Source organism: Protobothrops mucrosquamatus, unplaced genomic scaffold (assembly GCF_001527695.2).
Source record: "Protobothrops mucrosquamatus isolate PMUCROS unplaced genomic scaffold, P.Mucros_1.0 scaffold2567, whole genome shotgun sequence".
Classification (NCBI taxonomy): domain Eukaryota; kingdom Metazoa; phylum Chordata; class Lepidosauria; order Squamata; family Viperidae; genus Protobothrops; species Protobothrops mucrosquamatus.
Window position 1 is genome coordinate 54,306 of NW_015388625.1, and position 17,487 is coordinate 71,792.

General features: G+C 40.2%; 1 protein-coding gene across 1 annotated transcript in view; it reads right to left on the reverse strand.

Annotated features, from left to right (window-relative positions):
* Positions 1 to 9,966: 9,966 nt before the first annotated feature.
* The window catches only part of SLCO2A1 (solute carrier organic anion transporter family member 2A1), a 55,507-nt gene continuing 47,986 nt past the window's right edge, over positions 9,967 to 17,487 (reverse strand). The window contains exons 11-14 of the mRNA XM_015825249.1: positions 15,926 to 16,095; positions 14,345 to 14,409; positions 13,634 to 13,757; positions 9,967 to 10,178 (exon numbers count right to left, since the gene is read on the reverse strand). Of these exons, the coding sequence (XP_015680735.1) occupies positions 10,058 to 10,178; positions 13,634 to 13,757; positions 14,345 to 14,409; positions 15,926 to 16,095 (480 nt within the window). The 3' untranslated portion in view covers positions 9,967 to 10,057. The remainder of the gene's footprint in view (positions 10,179 to 13,633; positions 13,758 to 14,344; positions 14,410 to 15,925; positions 16,096 to 17,487) is intronic.

Genomic DNA, 17,487 nt, shown 5'->3' on the forward strand with positions numbered 1-17,487 from the left:
ATTAACATTAACATTAACATTAACATTATTACCATAAAATTACCAGACACATGACAAAGATCTTGCCTGCAGTGGACAGATGTGAGACACTTCTGTAGTTTTTGTAGTCAAATTTGCTTCCCTTATTTTTATAGAGAGCCACAATGAGGACATCACAGAAGTCATCAGGCATCTCCTCTAGGGACCAAATGTCTTATAAGATGTCTTGGAATGCATGCAAAGCATTTGAGTCTAGTGCTCTGTAAATCTCAGCTGGAATGTCATCCTGCCCTGTTGCTTTATTTGGGCTTATGTTGATCTCATTAATACAAGGAAGCAGGTCTAGGGCACCCAAGACTGGCAGCTGAGAAATCTGCAGTAAAATAGCTGCAGCTGTGGATTGGCCTATAAAGAAAGTTGGAAAAATGTTCAACCCAGTGGTTTTTCAGTCCTTCCTAGTCTTTGATCAAGCTTGACATATTATATGACAATAAGGGGGAGCATCCAGTTTTATGATATCCGGTGGGAAGACAAGCCGGTGTTTTGTGCAGACAGTCAAAACCCTGCTGGAGCTGGACCTTCCGGGATGCAACACGCATTTGTGACGTGACTTTGGTGGAGGAAGAAGGCCCCGGATGCTGCTGCAGGATGCTATTCATCTTTCTTTCTGGCATAGCTAGCTCACCCCCTGTAGTGCGCCTTGGAAAGTATGTGAGCGTTAACAGAATGGTAGTCTTAGGTAGCCAAACTACCATGTACTAGCATTGTAGTCTCCTGGCTAATGTAACATCACCATAAGCTAAATAAATAAATAATGGCAGAGAAGTTGGAGAACTTTTTGGTGTCATGCATGATTGCCAGTCTGGGTAGGCCTTGCTCTTGGCGTGAAGGGCTGCTGAAATGTGTTTGCAGTTTTCATCAAACCAGTCTTGATGTGATTGGGTTTTTAGTCCAGATACAGTTGTTACAGTCTGCATAATGATATCTTTAAACTATGTCTACTTTTCATAATAGGTTCCTACAAGCGGCAGACAGTATTTCATTAAGTACATCTTGGAAGCCTTGAACTTGATATAAGTCTTGTAGTCTACCAATATGGAATGACTTTCTGTCAGTCCTTGGTTGCTTGTAATGTAAATGGGCTATGGGTAGGCTGAGGACTGACCAAACCAGCTTGTGATGCACTCAGCACTTCACATGACATGGGTAATGGGCTTTTAAGATCGCACTGACGACATATATCTTAGGTAGGTGCCAATGCTTGGATTTGGCAGTTTTGTACTTTTGTAACAACCAGGTAGTTTTGTACTTGTTTGCAAGTGTGAACATAGTGTTTGTGATACACAGGTTGCACTCAGCATATTTGCTCAGAGACCAGCCATTGCTGTTTTGTTTTCCCACCCTGTATCTTGCAAGATTCTGTTCCAGTTGTCACTGTCTGTTTCCACCCTAGCATTGAAGTCTCCCAGAATGATGTATTTATCGCTGCTGGTGGTTGTTTGAATAATCTGGTCCAGGTTGTCGTAGAAAGCTTCCTTTGTCTGGACTTGTGAGAGTTGGTACATGGGCACTGAGAATGGTGAGAGTTGCTGAGTAAAAAGCAGAAGTTCATTATGCATTCAATATTCCAGTGGTTAAAGTTGGGATGTTCTTCAGCAGAGCAGCTTTGATTGCAAAACATCTGTTCTAAAATGCCTTGGCCTTCTCCCCATGTATGGACTCAAAGGGGGAGAACCCAAGATATGGGTGCAATAGAGCTCGCTAACTAAGGCATTGAGGAAACATCAAATCCGAGCTGTTAGAATATTTGGTTAGGATATACTTTCCTAATTACCGCATGCTTCCTATCCACATTCTGATTATCTGTTCCTTTTGTTGGGTATCCACATCATTTCCTGAAATATATGAAGGTGCATCCTCAATCTGTTGGATTTCATTCTATTTGTGAACTTTATTTATGACTGGCAAGATGCCCATAGAATAATGGACATGTATCAAAAGGAAGCAATAAACGGAGGCGAAAAATGCTATTCTCAACCTCCTTTTAACACTCCAGCTTGGAGTTAAAAGGAAAGCAAGATTGTGAAAGAATTTTAATTTCTAGTATTTATTTGAAAGCCAACAATGGGATTGATTATTCTTTATAGAACAACTTAAAAACTTTGCTCTGCTCTTGCATAATTATATAACAAATTCTGTTTGACTTTAGGAATTACAGTTGTATCTATTAAATATAAATAAGGTGGACTGCCTAGGTAATGGAGCTCTGTGGTCCAACCTGGATTTGCTGCACATTTTCTGGGCTTTCTTCTTCCTTTAGGAACCAGCCAAGACACTAATTTATCTGCTGTTTAGCAAATCTAATGCTCATTTGTTCAGTAAAGCAAAATGATTGTGCACGTTGTATAGGTTAAATGTTAAAGCAAATATTTCTGTTGCAGGAATATCACCTTTCCCAGCACTCTGAGTTCAATTTCTTTCTGCTGTAAATAAAAATAAATAAATATTTGAATCCCCATTGTTCACTCAGTTTCAGCTTCTTGTTGAACTTACAGTATACATTGCCTTTTTACACTTTGGCCCTCTTTCTACCCTTCTATTTTTTTATCACCTACACATAGTTTTGCACTTGACATTATCTGATTGATTTGCCTTTCTTTTCTCTTCTGATAAATAACTTCCCTAGTCAAATGTTGAAACTACTCTATGTGTTTTAGAGATATTGAAATGATTTTTGTTTGATATGGCTTTTCCCCAAATAGAACAACAGCAACAAAGGAAACTGTAACTGAAAGGATCTCTTTTCTCTCAAGGTCATAAAAACCATAGAATTCAAGATGCCCATTTAGGTCAAGTTCAGTGACCAGAAGAGCAGAACCAGCAGTGCAATTATTGTCCCAGAACAGGACTTTTTGAAGTGGTGGGCTATTTTTAGCATCTGAACAATGTGAACAATACCCAGACATGTTAGTAGGAATTTTGAAAGTTCTCCATTAAAAATGTTATCCTCTTTTCCCAAAGTAAGCTGCAGAAGAAAGGGAATGCTAAACTATAATTTAACTACAACCTGTCATAGATGGGCAACTTGGAGAATAAGATGTCTAGTTGTTTATGAATTCTAATCCCTATTGGCCCTGGGCAGAATTGCCAACTATGGAGGTACAGATTTCTCTTAACTTAAATTATTTGGAGTCATTAGAATATCTGAGAGAACAGGACCATGAAATATGTTATTCTGGATGTTTAAAAACATAAACATCACCTGGAAGTAATAACTATAGGAAATGAGACATTGGTCAAATGTCTTTGATTTTATTTCACTTGCTGTACAGCAAAGATATGTAACAGTACTGAACGCTCAAGGGGTGGGAGCGCAACCATTCTCAAAAAAAAAAACCACAAAATCACACAGAGGCAAGTAAATAGAAATAAATTTATACAAGCTAGCTCAGACATGTCAAACACAAGGCCCCGGGGCCGGATGCGGCCCGCGAAGTGGTTTCATGTGGTCTGCGAAGCCCTCCTGGAAACAGTGAGGGAACAGCCCCCGCTGCCTTGGCCCTGGCTCAGGCTGGCCAGGAGCAAATGTACAATTTTGTGGTGCCCATCTATGCTGAAACGCATTCAGCCTTAGCTCCACAAGGCCATCTAGAAACAGCGAGGAACCAGCCCCTGCCGTGTCAGCCCTGCCCCCTGGGTGCATGCTGGGGATGTGTCATCCTTTGTGAGGAATGAAAAAATGGACCATGCCTTGGCGCTTGTCCCGGTCCCACCCCCTTCTGCTAGAGACTCTCAGATCTGTCCCACTCCTGCCCAGGCCCCCACAGGCACCCTTGACGCGAACGATGTAGAGCTGGCCATGCCCACCCACCCAGTAGGCCACACCCACTCCATCCATGCCCACCCAGTAGGCTGCACCCACCCTGGCCACACCCCACCCGAGGGCAACCGCAATGCTGATGTGGCCCTGAATGAAATTGAGTTTGACACCCCTGAGCGAGCTTGATCAGCTATTTACAAATGTCTAGCTAAAAAAGGCTCCTGTGATACTGAAGAGGCAGTGTCCTGCTGTTTAGATATGAAAAATATCTCACAAACCTTTAAAGGAAAATCAGTAGAGATCAAAAATTCTCCAGTTGCACCTAACCCCAACATAGACTTGCCCTGGCAATATCTTTTTTGTGATATATTGTCATGAAGTTGTCTTCATATCACCTCTCCCTGCACCAGGGGCCACCTGAAATAATCCTTAGCTGTTTTGATTTTAAACCATTTCCTCTCTTTAAATTGGCCACCGTCAAGCTAAGTCAAAAATGTGAAAAATCTGACCATTCTCAATTATTGTGCAAGTGGCACAGCTGAGTGTCCAGGTAGAATTAAACATGTAAGAACTTCCAAGATATTGAGGCCATTTATTCCTAGACTCTGATATACTATTAATTTATTACATTGATAGCAATCACAGATGCATTTTCTGTTTCCCTCCTGCTTAGCTTCTTCAAGTTGTCTTCTTTTTCATTGATCTTCCTTGGCCCATTATTTGGATGCGACAGAACTGGTCTTATCTCCCCTTTACCCATCTCCCCAAAGAAGCAGGCTCTTGATAGCATGACATCTGCAAAAATTACACAAGATATGAACTTTTCCTAGTTGGAGAATCACACTGCTTCAATTCCAATTGCAGCTTGAGGTCTCAGCTTTTGAACTTCAGGATTATGGGGGGGGGGAGTTGCAGGAAAAGACATCATGTCCTGCTGTGGTGTCACCTTACTTGTATTGAAGTAGATAAGAACACAAGTTTGTCTCCCAGGAGATGACTTTCTTAGAGGGCACATAGGAATTTTATGCTCATTGTGACACACACACACCGCCCCCATCTTCTAGCATTTATCAAATTTGGGAATAAGAAATGCCACTATCTGCGTGCAACAAACTCCTGAAGCTGTTTCTCCAGTAGCTAGATCAAATGGAAGTCTTCCCCTTAATCAGCTGAAGTAAGATTTCTTTGCTGAGCTGGCAGTTCATTTTGGTTACTTTTTAGTTATTGGTGAGATAAAAATGGCTCTGTTGAACAGCAAATGGCAGTTATCAGAGAGGCATTGAAGAGAGTTAATGAAGCACCTTGCCGAGCAGATGGCCTCTTATCTTGATGTTACAGACACCTCCATACAGATTTGTCACCTGCACAGTGTTTTATTAGCTCCCTTTGAAATACTCACTGGAACAGGAAAACATGCTGGATTTGTATCACTCACCCTTCTGGTAATGGAATAATAGATGTTGCAGTCTTGTATGAGGGCCATTGAAGATGAAGGCAATCCATACCTCTGAATGAACCAGTGACCACAAGCTTGCTCCTATCCATTTAGTTTCAACCCAATCTTTCCTCTCTTTTCCCTCTCTCTGGGTCTTATCTAGCTTGTTAGACTCCTGCTTCTATGGATTTGAATTTTAGTGCCTGTTCTTGTGCTGCTTTAATCAGAGCCTCACTGTTGTCTTTTAATCCAGCCCTTTCCATCCAATGATAGGATTTCCCAATGCCTGACACCTCAGCTATCTTTGATAGTACATGCGGGTTTTGATTTGTCACAGCACTTCCTCTTCTTGATCTTTCTTTCATGTCTGTTTGTGTCTCAAGCATTCTTTAGCAGCTCATCTTTGGATGCCATCTTACCAATGTATTCCTGGATGCTCTGGGTTTTGTCTAGGACAGAGGCATTGAAAGTCACCAAACCTTATCCACCCTCTTTCTGGTTGGTGTAGACTCTGGGTGTTGGACTTGCACTGGAAATTTCTGTGCATTGTGAAGACTTTCCAGGTTTTCACATTGGCAGATTCTTTATTCTTCAAATCGTCAGTAACCAACAGGGTATCTGATAACTGGCAGGGCATATCTGTTGATGGTGTGATTTTTTTCTTCTTTCCATTGAGCTGGACTTGTCTTATCCTTTGTCGATACTTGCTACTTGAATGTTTCTGTCTTCCTTATATTTTTCTCATGGTTCCCATGTGGCTGTGGGATAACAAGATAATTTTTAGCTGGTATATATGTCTACTATGTGGCCTGCTGGTAGTCCCTCTCCATCAGTCTTAACTATGTTCCCTCTCTTTACTACCATTTCCAATCTAAATGACATTCCAATGTCCTCACTATAGATCAGGAGTGTCAAACTGCCGGCCCGTAGGCCGGACACGTCATCCGGAAGCCGCGCCCACCCCATTGCCAGCAATGGCAAAACCGTCCTGATACGTTGTGCGACGTCATGTGACATCGCGAGTTTGACATGTCTGCTATAGATACATGTCAGGTGGATCAATGTCTCATTTACTCTTAGCATACACTTGACATCATCAATATACAGGAGGTGGCTAATGGTAGTTCCACTCTTGAACTGATACTAATACTCATGGTATCCAGTCCTTGTGATAATCCAGCTGAGGAAGTTTAAACATATGCAGAGGAGCAGTGGGGACAGAGCATTACTTTGTTATATGCCTCACTTAATAGCCATTTATGTGAGCTGCCAGTGTTGTCTCGAAGTCCTGTTGACTTTGGATAGTGCCAGGCATCCACAGATCCATCTCTTTGCCCTTGAGTTTGCCCCCAGGTTTTAGGCTGTCCTGTAGTCAATCCAGGTTGTGCTCAGGTTGGTCTGTCTAGATCTTGAGGATGGCTCTTTTTATCTATTAGCATCTGGTGTTTTGAGCCTCTGGTGTTGTTCCAAATGCCTTTCTGAGCTGTGCTTATGTAGTGACCCATATGGTCCTGTAGCTTGATGGCTACAATACCTGATAGGAATTTCCATGTTTTGGGGAGACAGGTTAATGGTCAAAAGTTGGACAGTGCTGTTCCTTTGTGGGGGTCTTTGATGATCAGCAATATCCTTCCTTGTATTAGTCAGTCTGGGTGGGAGCCTGGTGCTAGCAGCTGGTTCATCTGTCCTTCTAGGCATCAATGCAATGTTGTTAGCAGTAGGTATAGATCATGTCTGGGTCAGGTGCTGTGTAGCGTGTCACGTTCTTGACTTACTGTTGGCTATCTGCTACTGTGGTGGTAACTGGTTCCTGTTTTGGGAAATCGTATGGTCTGCTTTCAAGTCTTGCAGTCACCTAGTGCTACCAGTATGTGTTTTCTCTTTCTCCCCTATGTTCTTCCAGTGCTGCTGTTTCTGTGTTGCACTGCAGTTAGGTGTACACCATGGGTGGCTGTTTAGGAAACAGGGCATTTATCTTCTTGACATCTGCTTCTCTAGTATTCTCCTTAGGCTGGTACACAGGCTGTGAACCTTTGTATAGAAGTGACTCCACTTGTATTTTTTCAGTACCCAAGTCTTATTCTTTTTCTCCTTATTATTTTCAACCTGAGGTTTCCACTTATCTCCCCATCTCTCTCTCTCTCTCACACACACACAGACACACACACACATCCATCCATCCAGTTCAGATTTCCTGTTTCTGACACCACAATCTGTAAAATATGATTTACAGTTATATAAAACTGGGGGGTTTTAATGTTAAAGTACTGGAGACAGATTGCAATACAATCAAATTATATGCTTTTAAAAAGCAAATCTAAAGGAACACTAGGAAGACATGGGAAGGATGAAATTATGTTATACAACACAATCTAATCTATATGGATGCAGAGATGCTGCTATCTTGGACTGAATAAAGATACAGCTGCCAATCCAGTAAACTTCTATATAGAAACAGGAAGTATTCCAATTATTTTAGTCACGTCATATTTACTTATGTAGCAACAAGATTTAGTTGCATCTTCTCTGATACAGCAATTCTCTTTCATTCTTGTTCACTGAGATCTGACTGGAATCTTCTACTGATTTGAATGTAATCTCATTCCCAAACCTTCTAAGATCTGCAGATCAAACTATTTGTGGTACTTGTTACAAATCCAGTTAAAAGTAACATTCTTGTACTTCTATTTCAATAAAATCAGTTTGATTTTTAAAAATGTGATCTAGACATGTTGTAAAAGCACAGAAGATTAGGCTGAATGCGTAATGCTAAAATTAGAAGTGGTGGCTGAAATAATGCTTTAGATGCAGTTTTAGTAGCTTCATATTTTTTATTACATTGAATACTATTTAACTTTCCTTTCAAATGCCAAAATTTTCTTTATGGTTTTTAGATATGTAGATTTTTCAACATATAAAACATGCAATAATTAACTACTCAACTACTTTGCTTTTAAAATAAATTTATTATGTGTATCAAAAGTGTATGTTGTACATGTGTGTGTTTACAATAGCAGCATAAAGAATGGTACTGTATACTTGAATATAAAAACACATATAACTCTCCAAACCATTTTCCTATTCAAATTGTACTATTTTATTTTGCCATCATAGGATTCCCAAATAAATGTTAAACTTGGTAAAAACTAGAAACAAAGGGGGGGGGGTGTTTGGGTCAACTAAACAGTGAGTAATGTTTAAACCCCATTACTCCCATTGCCAATCCAACACTTAAAATTACATCTTCTTATGCCTTGCAAGTTAAAATGACTCATGTGGTTTTTTCCCACTGGCTCTGTTTACAATATGTATTTCATTTTCATATTGTTGGTAAAACTATAAATCAGCAAAAAAAAAGCTGTACTTTAAATTGCTCTATTGCTCAGCTTTGGCACGCAGTACTTAACTTTGTTAAGTAAAACAAAATATATCCGTCATAAATCAATGTGCCACTAGGTGGCGGTACAACATTTCTTTGTGGTAAGTTTTTATTCTTTTATGCAGATGTTTAAAAAAGGGTTTGAAGAAACTACATATTTATGGACTTGGAAAATGACCTACAGTTTTCTCAAACTTTATAATTTTGTAAACACATGCAAACAGTTGTTCGCCAACTGTGCATCTTTCTCTTTAAGGCATGCTTCCTAATCGATTTATTTATCCAGTCATTTATTTGCATCTTTCTCTTCCTCAAGCAGAATAGAGAAGAGAACACCGCCTTTGATTAAATGGGTCAAATCTCAAGCAAATATAATGCAGCATAAACGAAATAGCATTTTAGTGGTTTTAGATTTAAGAAGCTTAACAGATTTTCTCTCTCTGTCCCCCCTCAAGTACTCTTCTGTTTAGGGAAGTAGGGGAAAAGACCAAAGCCACGCTTTTAAGTTGAAGAGAAAGTAACATGAGAAATGAATTATTTCTTGATGAAATATCACATATTTCCATTACTGTAATTAAAAGCTGTTCTGTTACTAAAAAGATTCATAAGAATTAAAATTTGGATGAGTACCATGTCAAAAAATTCCAAAGTCAAACACAGTATGCTTATAGCAACTGGGGGGCTCAAAAGCAGGGGAAATATTGAAAAAAGTGGCCTCTTCAAAATCTGTCAGTAAAAAAAGAGTTAAGAACAGACTAGAAAAAAGTTTTTTTTATTTAAAAGTGTACATGTCATAACAACCGACTTTATACACTGACTGGCACTTTTATCCGTTCTGGCCTGTATAGTAAAGGAAGTAAAGGAAGAAGCAAAGGCAACAGAGAGAGGGCAGACCAAGTTGAGATTGCTTCTCCCATGGTTGCTTCTCCCTTTGGCAAGCCTGGATAATGCGTCAAAGTTGATTGAGTAGAACAGTCCAAAACCCCATAGCCAAATTGGATGGCTTCCCCTGCTAGCAACTTTCAAGTGACTCATATGGTTCTTTTAACTGTAACAGTTTTCACTTGCCATCTCCATTGTTTTGACATAAAAGCAAGAGAACCCGCTGTCTTCCAAGTTACATCTCTGGCCCAGTCTTTGAAAGATGCCTCTACCACTGTAGCCTTTTGCTGGCTGTGGGCGTTTTCATTTCAATGCCTCTCAGTGAGATGAGTTGGCTGTGCGATCTCTGTTCCCCAACACAAGCATGTTCTTTTAGCTGGACTACATGCAGCAGAAACTGGTCACACGTAAGGAGTTCAAGTTCAGCTGCTAATATAAAATGGTGCCTGTACTGTAAAAATAAAAATAAAAAATAAAACAAAAGGCACAAAGGCCACGACGTTAAGTAAATGTAAACATCATACAAAATGATGCTTGAAGCAGGTCTTGTTGTAGTGTGGAGCTACTCTGGATCAGCAGCTTTCTCTTGCACATTGTACTGCTTGTTCCTGGTCAACTTCCAGCTGATGAAAGATAATAGCAGAATGCCAATAATTTTGTAGCCAACCTGGAGGCCTAAGTACCTGGAGAGAGAAAAAGAGAGATAGAAAAAGAGAGAGAGAGAGAGAGAGAGAGAGAGAGAGAGAGAGAGAGAGAGAGAGAGAGAGAGAGAGAGAGAGAGAGAGAGAGAGAGAGAGAGAGAGAGAGAGAGAGAGAAGATAATTTCTTTTGAAATAAAACTCATCACATTTGTAGGGATGCAATAAAAAAACACTTAGCTGAATGACTTAGAAAAAAAAAGAAGTGATTTGCAAAACATGTTCAAAGTAAACAATGCTGAATTTGAACTCTAAGCAGTTGCCCGCGTGCAAAGCAAATGTTTCACTGCTGAAACTGGCTATTGCAGGGTAGGCAACCTTGGCTCTTTTATGACTCGTGGACTTCAACTCCCAGAATTCCTGAGCCAGCCATGCTGGCTCAGGAATTCTGGGAGTTGAAGTCCACGAGTCATAAAAGAGCCAAGGTTGCCTACCCCTGGGCTATTGCAATCATTTTTAACTGTTTTAAAATGCTCTGTTTTAAGCTCCGAACACTTCCGAAATGATTAAAGTCAGGTCTGGATGCAAAAATGTGAACTTTAGAAATCTTTAGATTTCTATGAAAATGGAAATTCCAGATCTGGATGTGAGTTTTGATAGTGAGAACAATTAATCCAGTGAAATGGATTAATGTCTCCAGAAAACTCCATCACTGGACGTTTTCAAGAAGAGACTGGACAACCATTTGTCTTGAATAGTACCCCTTGTTCGAGTAGGGGGTTGGACTGGAAGACCTCCAAGGTCCCTTTCTGTTAATCTATGTCAGGGGTAGGCAACCTTGGCTCTTTTATGACTCGTGGACTTCAACTCCCAGAATTCCTGAGCCAGCTGTGCTGGCTCAGGAATTCTGGGAGTTGAAATCCACGAGTCATAAAAGAGCCAAGGTTGCCTACCCCTAGTCTATGTGATTCTATGTTGTCAAGAAAAGAAAGCAGCACGGGAAGAAACTCCTCTGTTAGGGACAAAAAATAGTTTCCCTCCTATAGGTGTCCCAAAACTGTTATATTATTTCTTTTGGAGAATTAACAAAGTGAGATAAGTACAGTAGTAATTTTTCAATCATTTTATGAAGTGGAATGTTACAAGTGGCTGGCATTACAGTAATAAGTCTTCTGGGATCAATTATCCCGAACTTCTAGATAATTACTAGTCATGTGGTTTTTCAAAAGAAAAAAAAATGAGGTTATAAGATAACAGCAATATTATACAGGTGATTCATAATTACTTAATGAAGCAGTTCGTATCATGGCAGATTGTGTGATTCAGTGTGCTAAAATGTTTTCTGCTGTCTGGAGATCATAAGATGTGCAAGCCAAGTTAATGATTTATTAGTATAAAGGCAGGAATATGCTTGCCTCAGATTGGTTTCCATTTTATTTTCATTTTAAGACAAAATTCCTTCCTTCCTGAATTCATATTGCAATCTTCCCAGCCACCAATGATATGGCTCTCCAACTTCCATTATGTACAAATTGGTAACGCTACATGTGCTGGAACTGCAAGCCATAGATTTCTGACAGTTTATGTCCCATCTGGAGGCAGCAGGTTGGAGAGGTCTTCTACAGATGGCTCTGACTCAAGGGTCTGCATCCTGAGTAGCTGTGGAACTATTACTATTTGTTCCCCATTCAGTTAGCCCCAGTTAACTGCTCTGCTCTAGGAAGGGAAGACATTTCCACCTCATAGTTGTTCCTTGGGAGGAGGAATGAAAGAACAAACTGAAAATAAAGGATATGTACTCTATGGATGCTTAATTCACTTCCATGGTTGGAATGTTAGGAAATATCTGAGATTCCTTGTGAGGTGAATCTCCTGAGGTATCAACAGAACAGTCACTGGAGAATGTGGTAAGAGATGCCAAAGGGCCACTGCAAAGACTTCCTTTGTTGCTGATTAAAGTCTCAAAACTTTATTAATTTTGGGGTTGCTGGAGCCTTGATTGGTGGGAGGGAAGGAAAGCTCAACCCATTTGCATCCCAAGGAGGAAACTGCTAATGCACTGACAGCCAAGTTTGTTTTCTTAACTTTACCTAGCCAGAGGCAAGGGCAGAAAGGGTATATGTTCCTGTTCTTGAGATGGACTTCATGGAACATTACTGGGGATTTCCTGGCAAGATGCATTCCATTTTTTTCTGATCTATTTATGTTAGTCAAACTCTCTGTTGAAGTTGATGAGGGTAGGAAGCCTGAGGATCAAGGGGAGGAAGCCCTTGTCCTCAAATTAAATCATTGGGAATCTACTTTCCCAACTTCCTTAAAGGGCCTGTCCTGGAAATAATTGCTCAGTGATGAATAGCCACAGCTAGTTCACCTTCATAATGCACAGAACTTTCCTATAGCATTCAATACACGAACATTTCCACAAAAAGCCAATGTATTTCAAAATCGGGGTGTGTGTGTGTGAAAGGGCGGAACGGGTGGTCTTCTCTCATTTTATTCAATAATCCTGCAAGACATTTTGAGCTCAGAGCAACTGACTGGCGAAAATCATCCAGTATACTCTAACTTCAAGTAGGAATATGAATGTGGTCTTCCTAGACCCAGTAAAATACACTACACTGGCAGTTCATATATTTTCCCTGAAGCCCTGTAACCCATGTGCTTAAAAGTTAAATGAAAAGGATGGTACCTCTGAGAAGACACCAGTCTTTTTGCATTAAGATGGGGGTCCTCTCTGAAGAGTGATATAAGGTGCTTTAAGAAGAGGCATATGGCAAAAGTTCTGAGACAAAGGGGATGGGGAATTCCTGGGAATTTACATCCTCCTCAAAACCCAAGTCAAAACAAGTCTTCTCAAATGATTGTGTGTGTGTGTGTGTAAAAATCCCAAGTGGTTGTAAAGGAATGCCAAGACATTCACACTTTAGGCTTCAGGAGCATAAATAATTCTGTCTCCCATAAAATATTACACTTTTTAAGCTGATTAAACAACAACAGCCTTCAGACTCAGCCAATTCAGATGCTTAGATAGAGCAGCAATCAAAGCCCAGGGGGCCTAAACACGAGAAAGAAGAGCCAAGAAGATTCAGGCATCAACTACCTTTGTTCATACATAGTCAGATGCAGAAATAACTGCATCAAAGCCTTTTAAGAGACAAGCAGAACAAAGCCACATTATGAACAGGTTTTCCTGCTATTGCTTTAAGCTTTGTAATTATTAATTTTCGTCTAGTTTACACAGCTTAAAAGTGATTTTAGTGCAGCAGACTTGCACCCTGATTGCTAAGCACAATACAGAAAATATTGGGCAAATTACCAAGTTAGATTATGCTGCAGATAATAATAATTTATTAATGACATCAGCATTTTTGGAGGGCCCAGTAAATACTGGCATGATTTATGGAAGGCAAGCAGTCCATCAGTTCTATCTATCTACCACAGATAAGAAAAGCCCTTGTCTAATTCACACAGAGAGAACTATCACTGTTCCCATCTCTTACCTGCTGCGGAAGAAGCTGTTGTTATAATAATGGCAGGCTCCACTCTTACTATTGCAGGCTTTCTTCCACCATGTGCAGGAAGAGTCAATGAGGATGCCAAAGAGGGTAGGAGCTGGCAACCAGGCTTGGAAAGAAGGAAAGAAAGAAAAACCCACTAGTTGCCAATCCTTAAGTCATTTCCCCTTTTCTTTGTGTAGGAATCAGTGCTCAGTCATTGCAGGGTGCAAATATGGCTGATCGCTTTCGCAGTGTTTATTGCCTTACATACAGGTATTCAAATAGCATAAAGTAAGATGGCATCAGCATAGTAACAGCATTTCTATTGGTGAAACCCCTTGCCAATCATTAAGAAGATATCAGCTAAGAGGCCCCAGACAGGGAGCAGTTTTCTACCACATCCTGTTGATGTAACCTAGATGATATCATGTACCAGCCTGGGGTAGTTTCCCACATTGCCATGGTGATGTGAATGGATGAGATCATGTAGAGAGAAGAGGCACGCAGGCGTTGGAAGGGCAGTTTGCTGCTCACGACCTCTACCTGGCCCCTATCTCTACACTTTGCTATGCTCAATATAAAACCTTAAAATAATATTACCTTATATTACCGACACCCTTTGCATGTATACTCAGAAGTAAATCCCTATTATGTTCGATGTGGGTTATTGCTTTATAAATAACTTTAGGTTTGCAGACTTGGGCTGATACTCACCCAGTAATCTCATCAATAGGAACTGGATTCCAATAGCAAAAGACTTTTCATCATAGGACACCACTCTGTTTAGAATCAAAATACAGTAAAGTATATCAGAAAGCCAGATAGGGGGAGCAAGGATTTGGTCCTGCTCTCTGAAAAACTAAAAAGATTGATGATGATTATGAATGGTTGTGGAACAGCCATAGCAAATTAGTTATCTATTTATTTAGCATATGGCATATCACACATGATTTAGCAATATATATTAACATTTCACCTAGATTAATAAAATACTGTAAAATATAAATGTTAAAAAGATCTATGTTCAAATACCAGTATCTAGGCCAGTGATGGCGAACCTTTTAGAGACCGAGTGCCCAAACTGCAACCCAAAACCCACTTATGTATCGTCAGGTGCCGGGTGGGTGTGGCCCATCGGGTGGGCATGGCTCATCGGGTGGACGTGGCTGTGGTGGTAACGAGTGGGACTAAAACATTCAATCAATTCCAACTTTGTGAGATCTTTTTTTTTTCCCGCGGGAAGTTGAAATTGATCGACTGAACCGGGGTTTTTTGCACACGGCGGCGGAGGCCTAAAGCGAAAAGGTTTTATAAAACCCAGCTGAAGGCCTAGGATTGGGGCGACGGTGCACGTGCCCACAGAGAGGGCTCTGCATGCCACCTATGGCACGCGTGCCATAGATTCGCCACCACAGATCTAGGCCATCCAACCACTGAAGCGCAGCATCATTTATTTTTTAAAAAATCAGATACTGGACTGATATATGCCCTCAGCTTACAGTGATTTGATCTACAGCAGGGGTCCCCAACCCCTGGTCTGTGGACCAGTATCGGATCACATGCATGCCAAACAAAGCCCCATCCGTGAGATGTAGGCAGCACACAAAATCACGCACCCTCTGGTCCATGGAAAAACTTCTCTCCACCGAACCGGTCCCTGCTGCCCCAAAGGTTGGGGACCTGTGATCTACAGTTTGATGTAGAACCCTGCAATTACCACCAAGGGAAGGATACAATGCCCCATTTATACGGTGGGTCCCAGCAGATGCTGTGTGGGGTGTGAATCCTATTGGGGTTTTTCTATGGCTGACATGGTAGTTCAAAACCTGGCACTTGTTTTTGTAGGGTCATTCATATGTCTGGGCATTCAGCAACCCATTTGGCTTTAGTTATTTAATTATTTTACATAAAAAAGTGTTAAACTTGAAAAGAGCCTATAAAAATATAAAAAAAAACATTTCTGGTGATAGTACTTCATAAATTCTATACTTTGTACAATAAGACCAGGTGAAACCTATTTTTTTTTACTTTTAGAAGGTGCCTGGCTGCCCTGCTAATGGTCAGACTTCAATTTCAGAGTACTCAGCAATAGTTATACTGGCTCAGGAATTTTGGAAGTTGATTCAAATGTCAGTAGAGCACCTAGACTGGGAAAAGCTGTATGAAAATATATCAAGGTTTTAGGGTTTCTTTTATTTTACTCCATATTGCTATGTTACAGTTGGCATTTGTATGTATTACAAATTACAGATGTATTGCATGGGACTATCTACTAAGGCCCTAGCCCCTTCTTACCGTAACACCATCATGTAGAGAGGGTTGTGAGAAAGGCAGGCAATCAATGCAGAAAATGAAATGACGAATATAACAGGCAACAACAGATGGGCACAGCTAACAGGGCAAGATCCAGTCTTTGCTGAAGATTGTCCATTCTTGGTGGAGATACAGGAGCAATTTGTATAGATCTTGTTGAAAGAAAAGAAGGGAAATCAATCTCAGGAAATCAATTCACTTCAAGGTTGGACCATAGCTTAATGGTAAAGCATCAGAATCATAAGTACCCAGGTTCAATCCCTGGCCTTTCTAGTTTAAAGTACATGTGTTAAGAAAACCTCTGTTCTAAATGCCCAACTGGTCAGAATATACAACACTGAATAAACAAATAGTTTGATACAATATAAATCAGCTCCCACTGGTTCATGGCTTAATTACTTCATGGCCAATTCACTGTTTGGCTGCTGAAAATTGTGGTTATATGTTTGAGGGGAAAAGGGCAGTGTGGAATTTGGTTGTAATACTACTCTAGTGTTATAGACATTGTATGCACATTTAAAATTATATATTGAGATTACATTGTGTGATCCATTATTCTGAAAGTTTAGAGCAGGAATTAACAAATACAAATACCCAAATAGATAAATAAATGAAAAAGTACAGGGCTGATACTGCATCTTAAACAATTAGCTTTGACCACAAAAAGCAATTTTAAAAGTAAAATACAGCTTCTAAAGCTAACTTAGATTTTGGCTTCTGCACTTCTTGAAGTACACGGGAAAGCCCAATAATAAACAGCAGACGTTATAAGAAAGCTGTTTAGCACACCAATATACAATCTGTGGTCTCAGCCCTGTAAAATGGTAAAAGTTTCCCTGTCAATCATGTCTGACTCTAGGGCAAGGTGATCATCTCCGTTTCTTGGCCAAAGGAGCCAGCATTGTCCAAAGACAATTTCCATGGTCATGTGGCCACCATGGCTATATGCCAAAGGAGCACCGGAACACTATTACCTTCCGACTGACGTGGAACCTATTAATCTTCTTGAATTTGCATGCTTTTGAATTCTAAAAATTATTATATACTGTAATTTTTATTATGAGAAGGGGAAGTGATTAGATACATGGACAATAAACATATTTACAATATTAATTTACTGATCTGATGCTAAATTTTAATTTAAAGAACAAAATGAACTTTGTTCCAGCCTGATCCATTTTTAAGTGGAGCGTGCCTTCTCACCATACTTCTCAAAGTTTAGATGTATCTCCTAGCCCGAAAAAAATTGTGTACTTCTGTTTCAGAGTGATTATGGAGTGTGATGAGATATTAAAGAAATGGATCCTTTTTAAATAAATAGAACAGGACTCATATTAAACCTGACAAAAAATTATCTAAATTATTTAAATTAAGAAAGTTTTTACAGGGGTGTTTTAAAAAATTTTTAGGGGGACCCAGGGTGGATGGGAGGGGGGAGGTTCCCCTTAGGTCAGGACCAGCCATGTCTGGGGGTTGCGAGGGAGAAAGGGTGGGGGGAGAGGGTGGGGGATTGAAGGAGGAGGAGGGAATCAGTACGGTCAGTG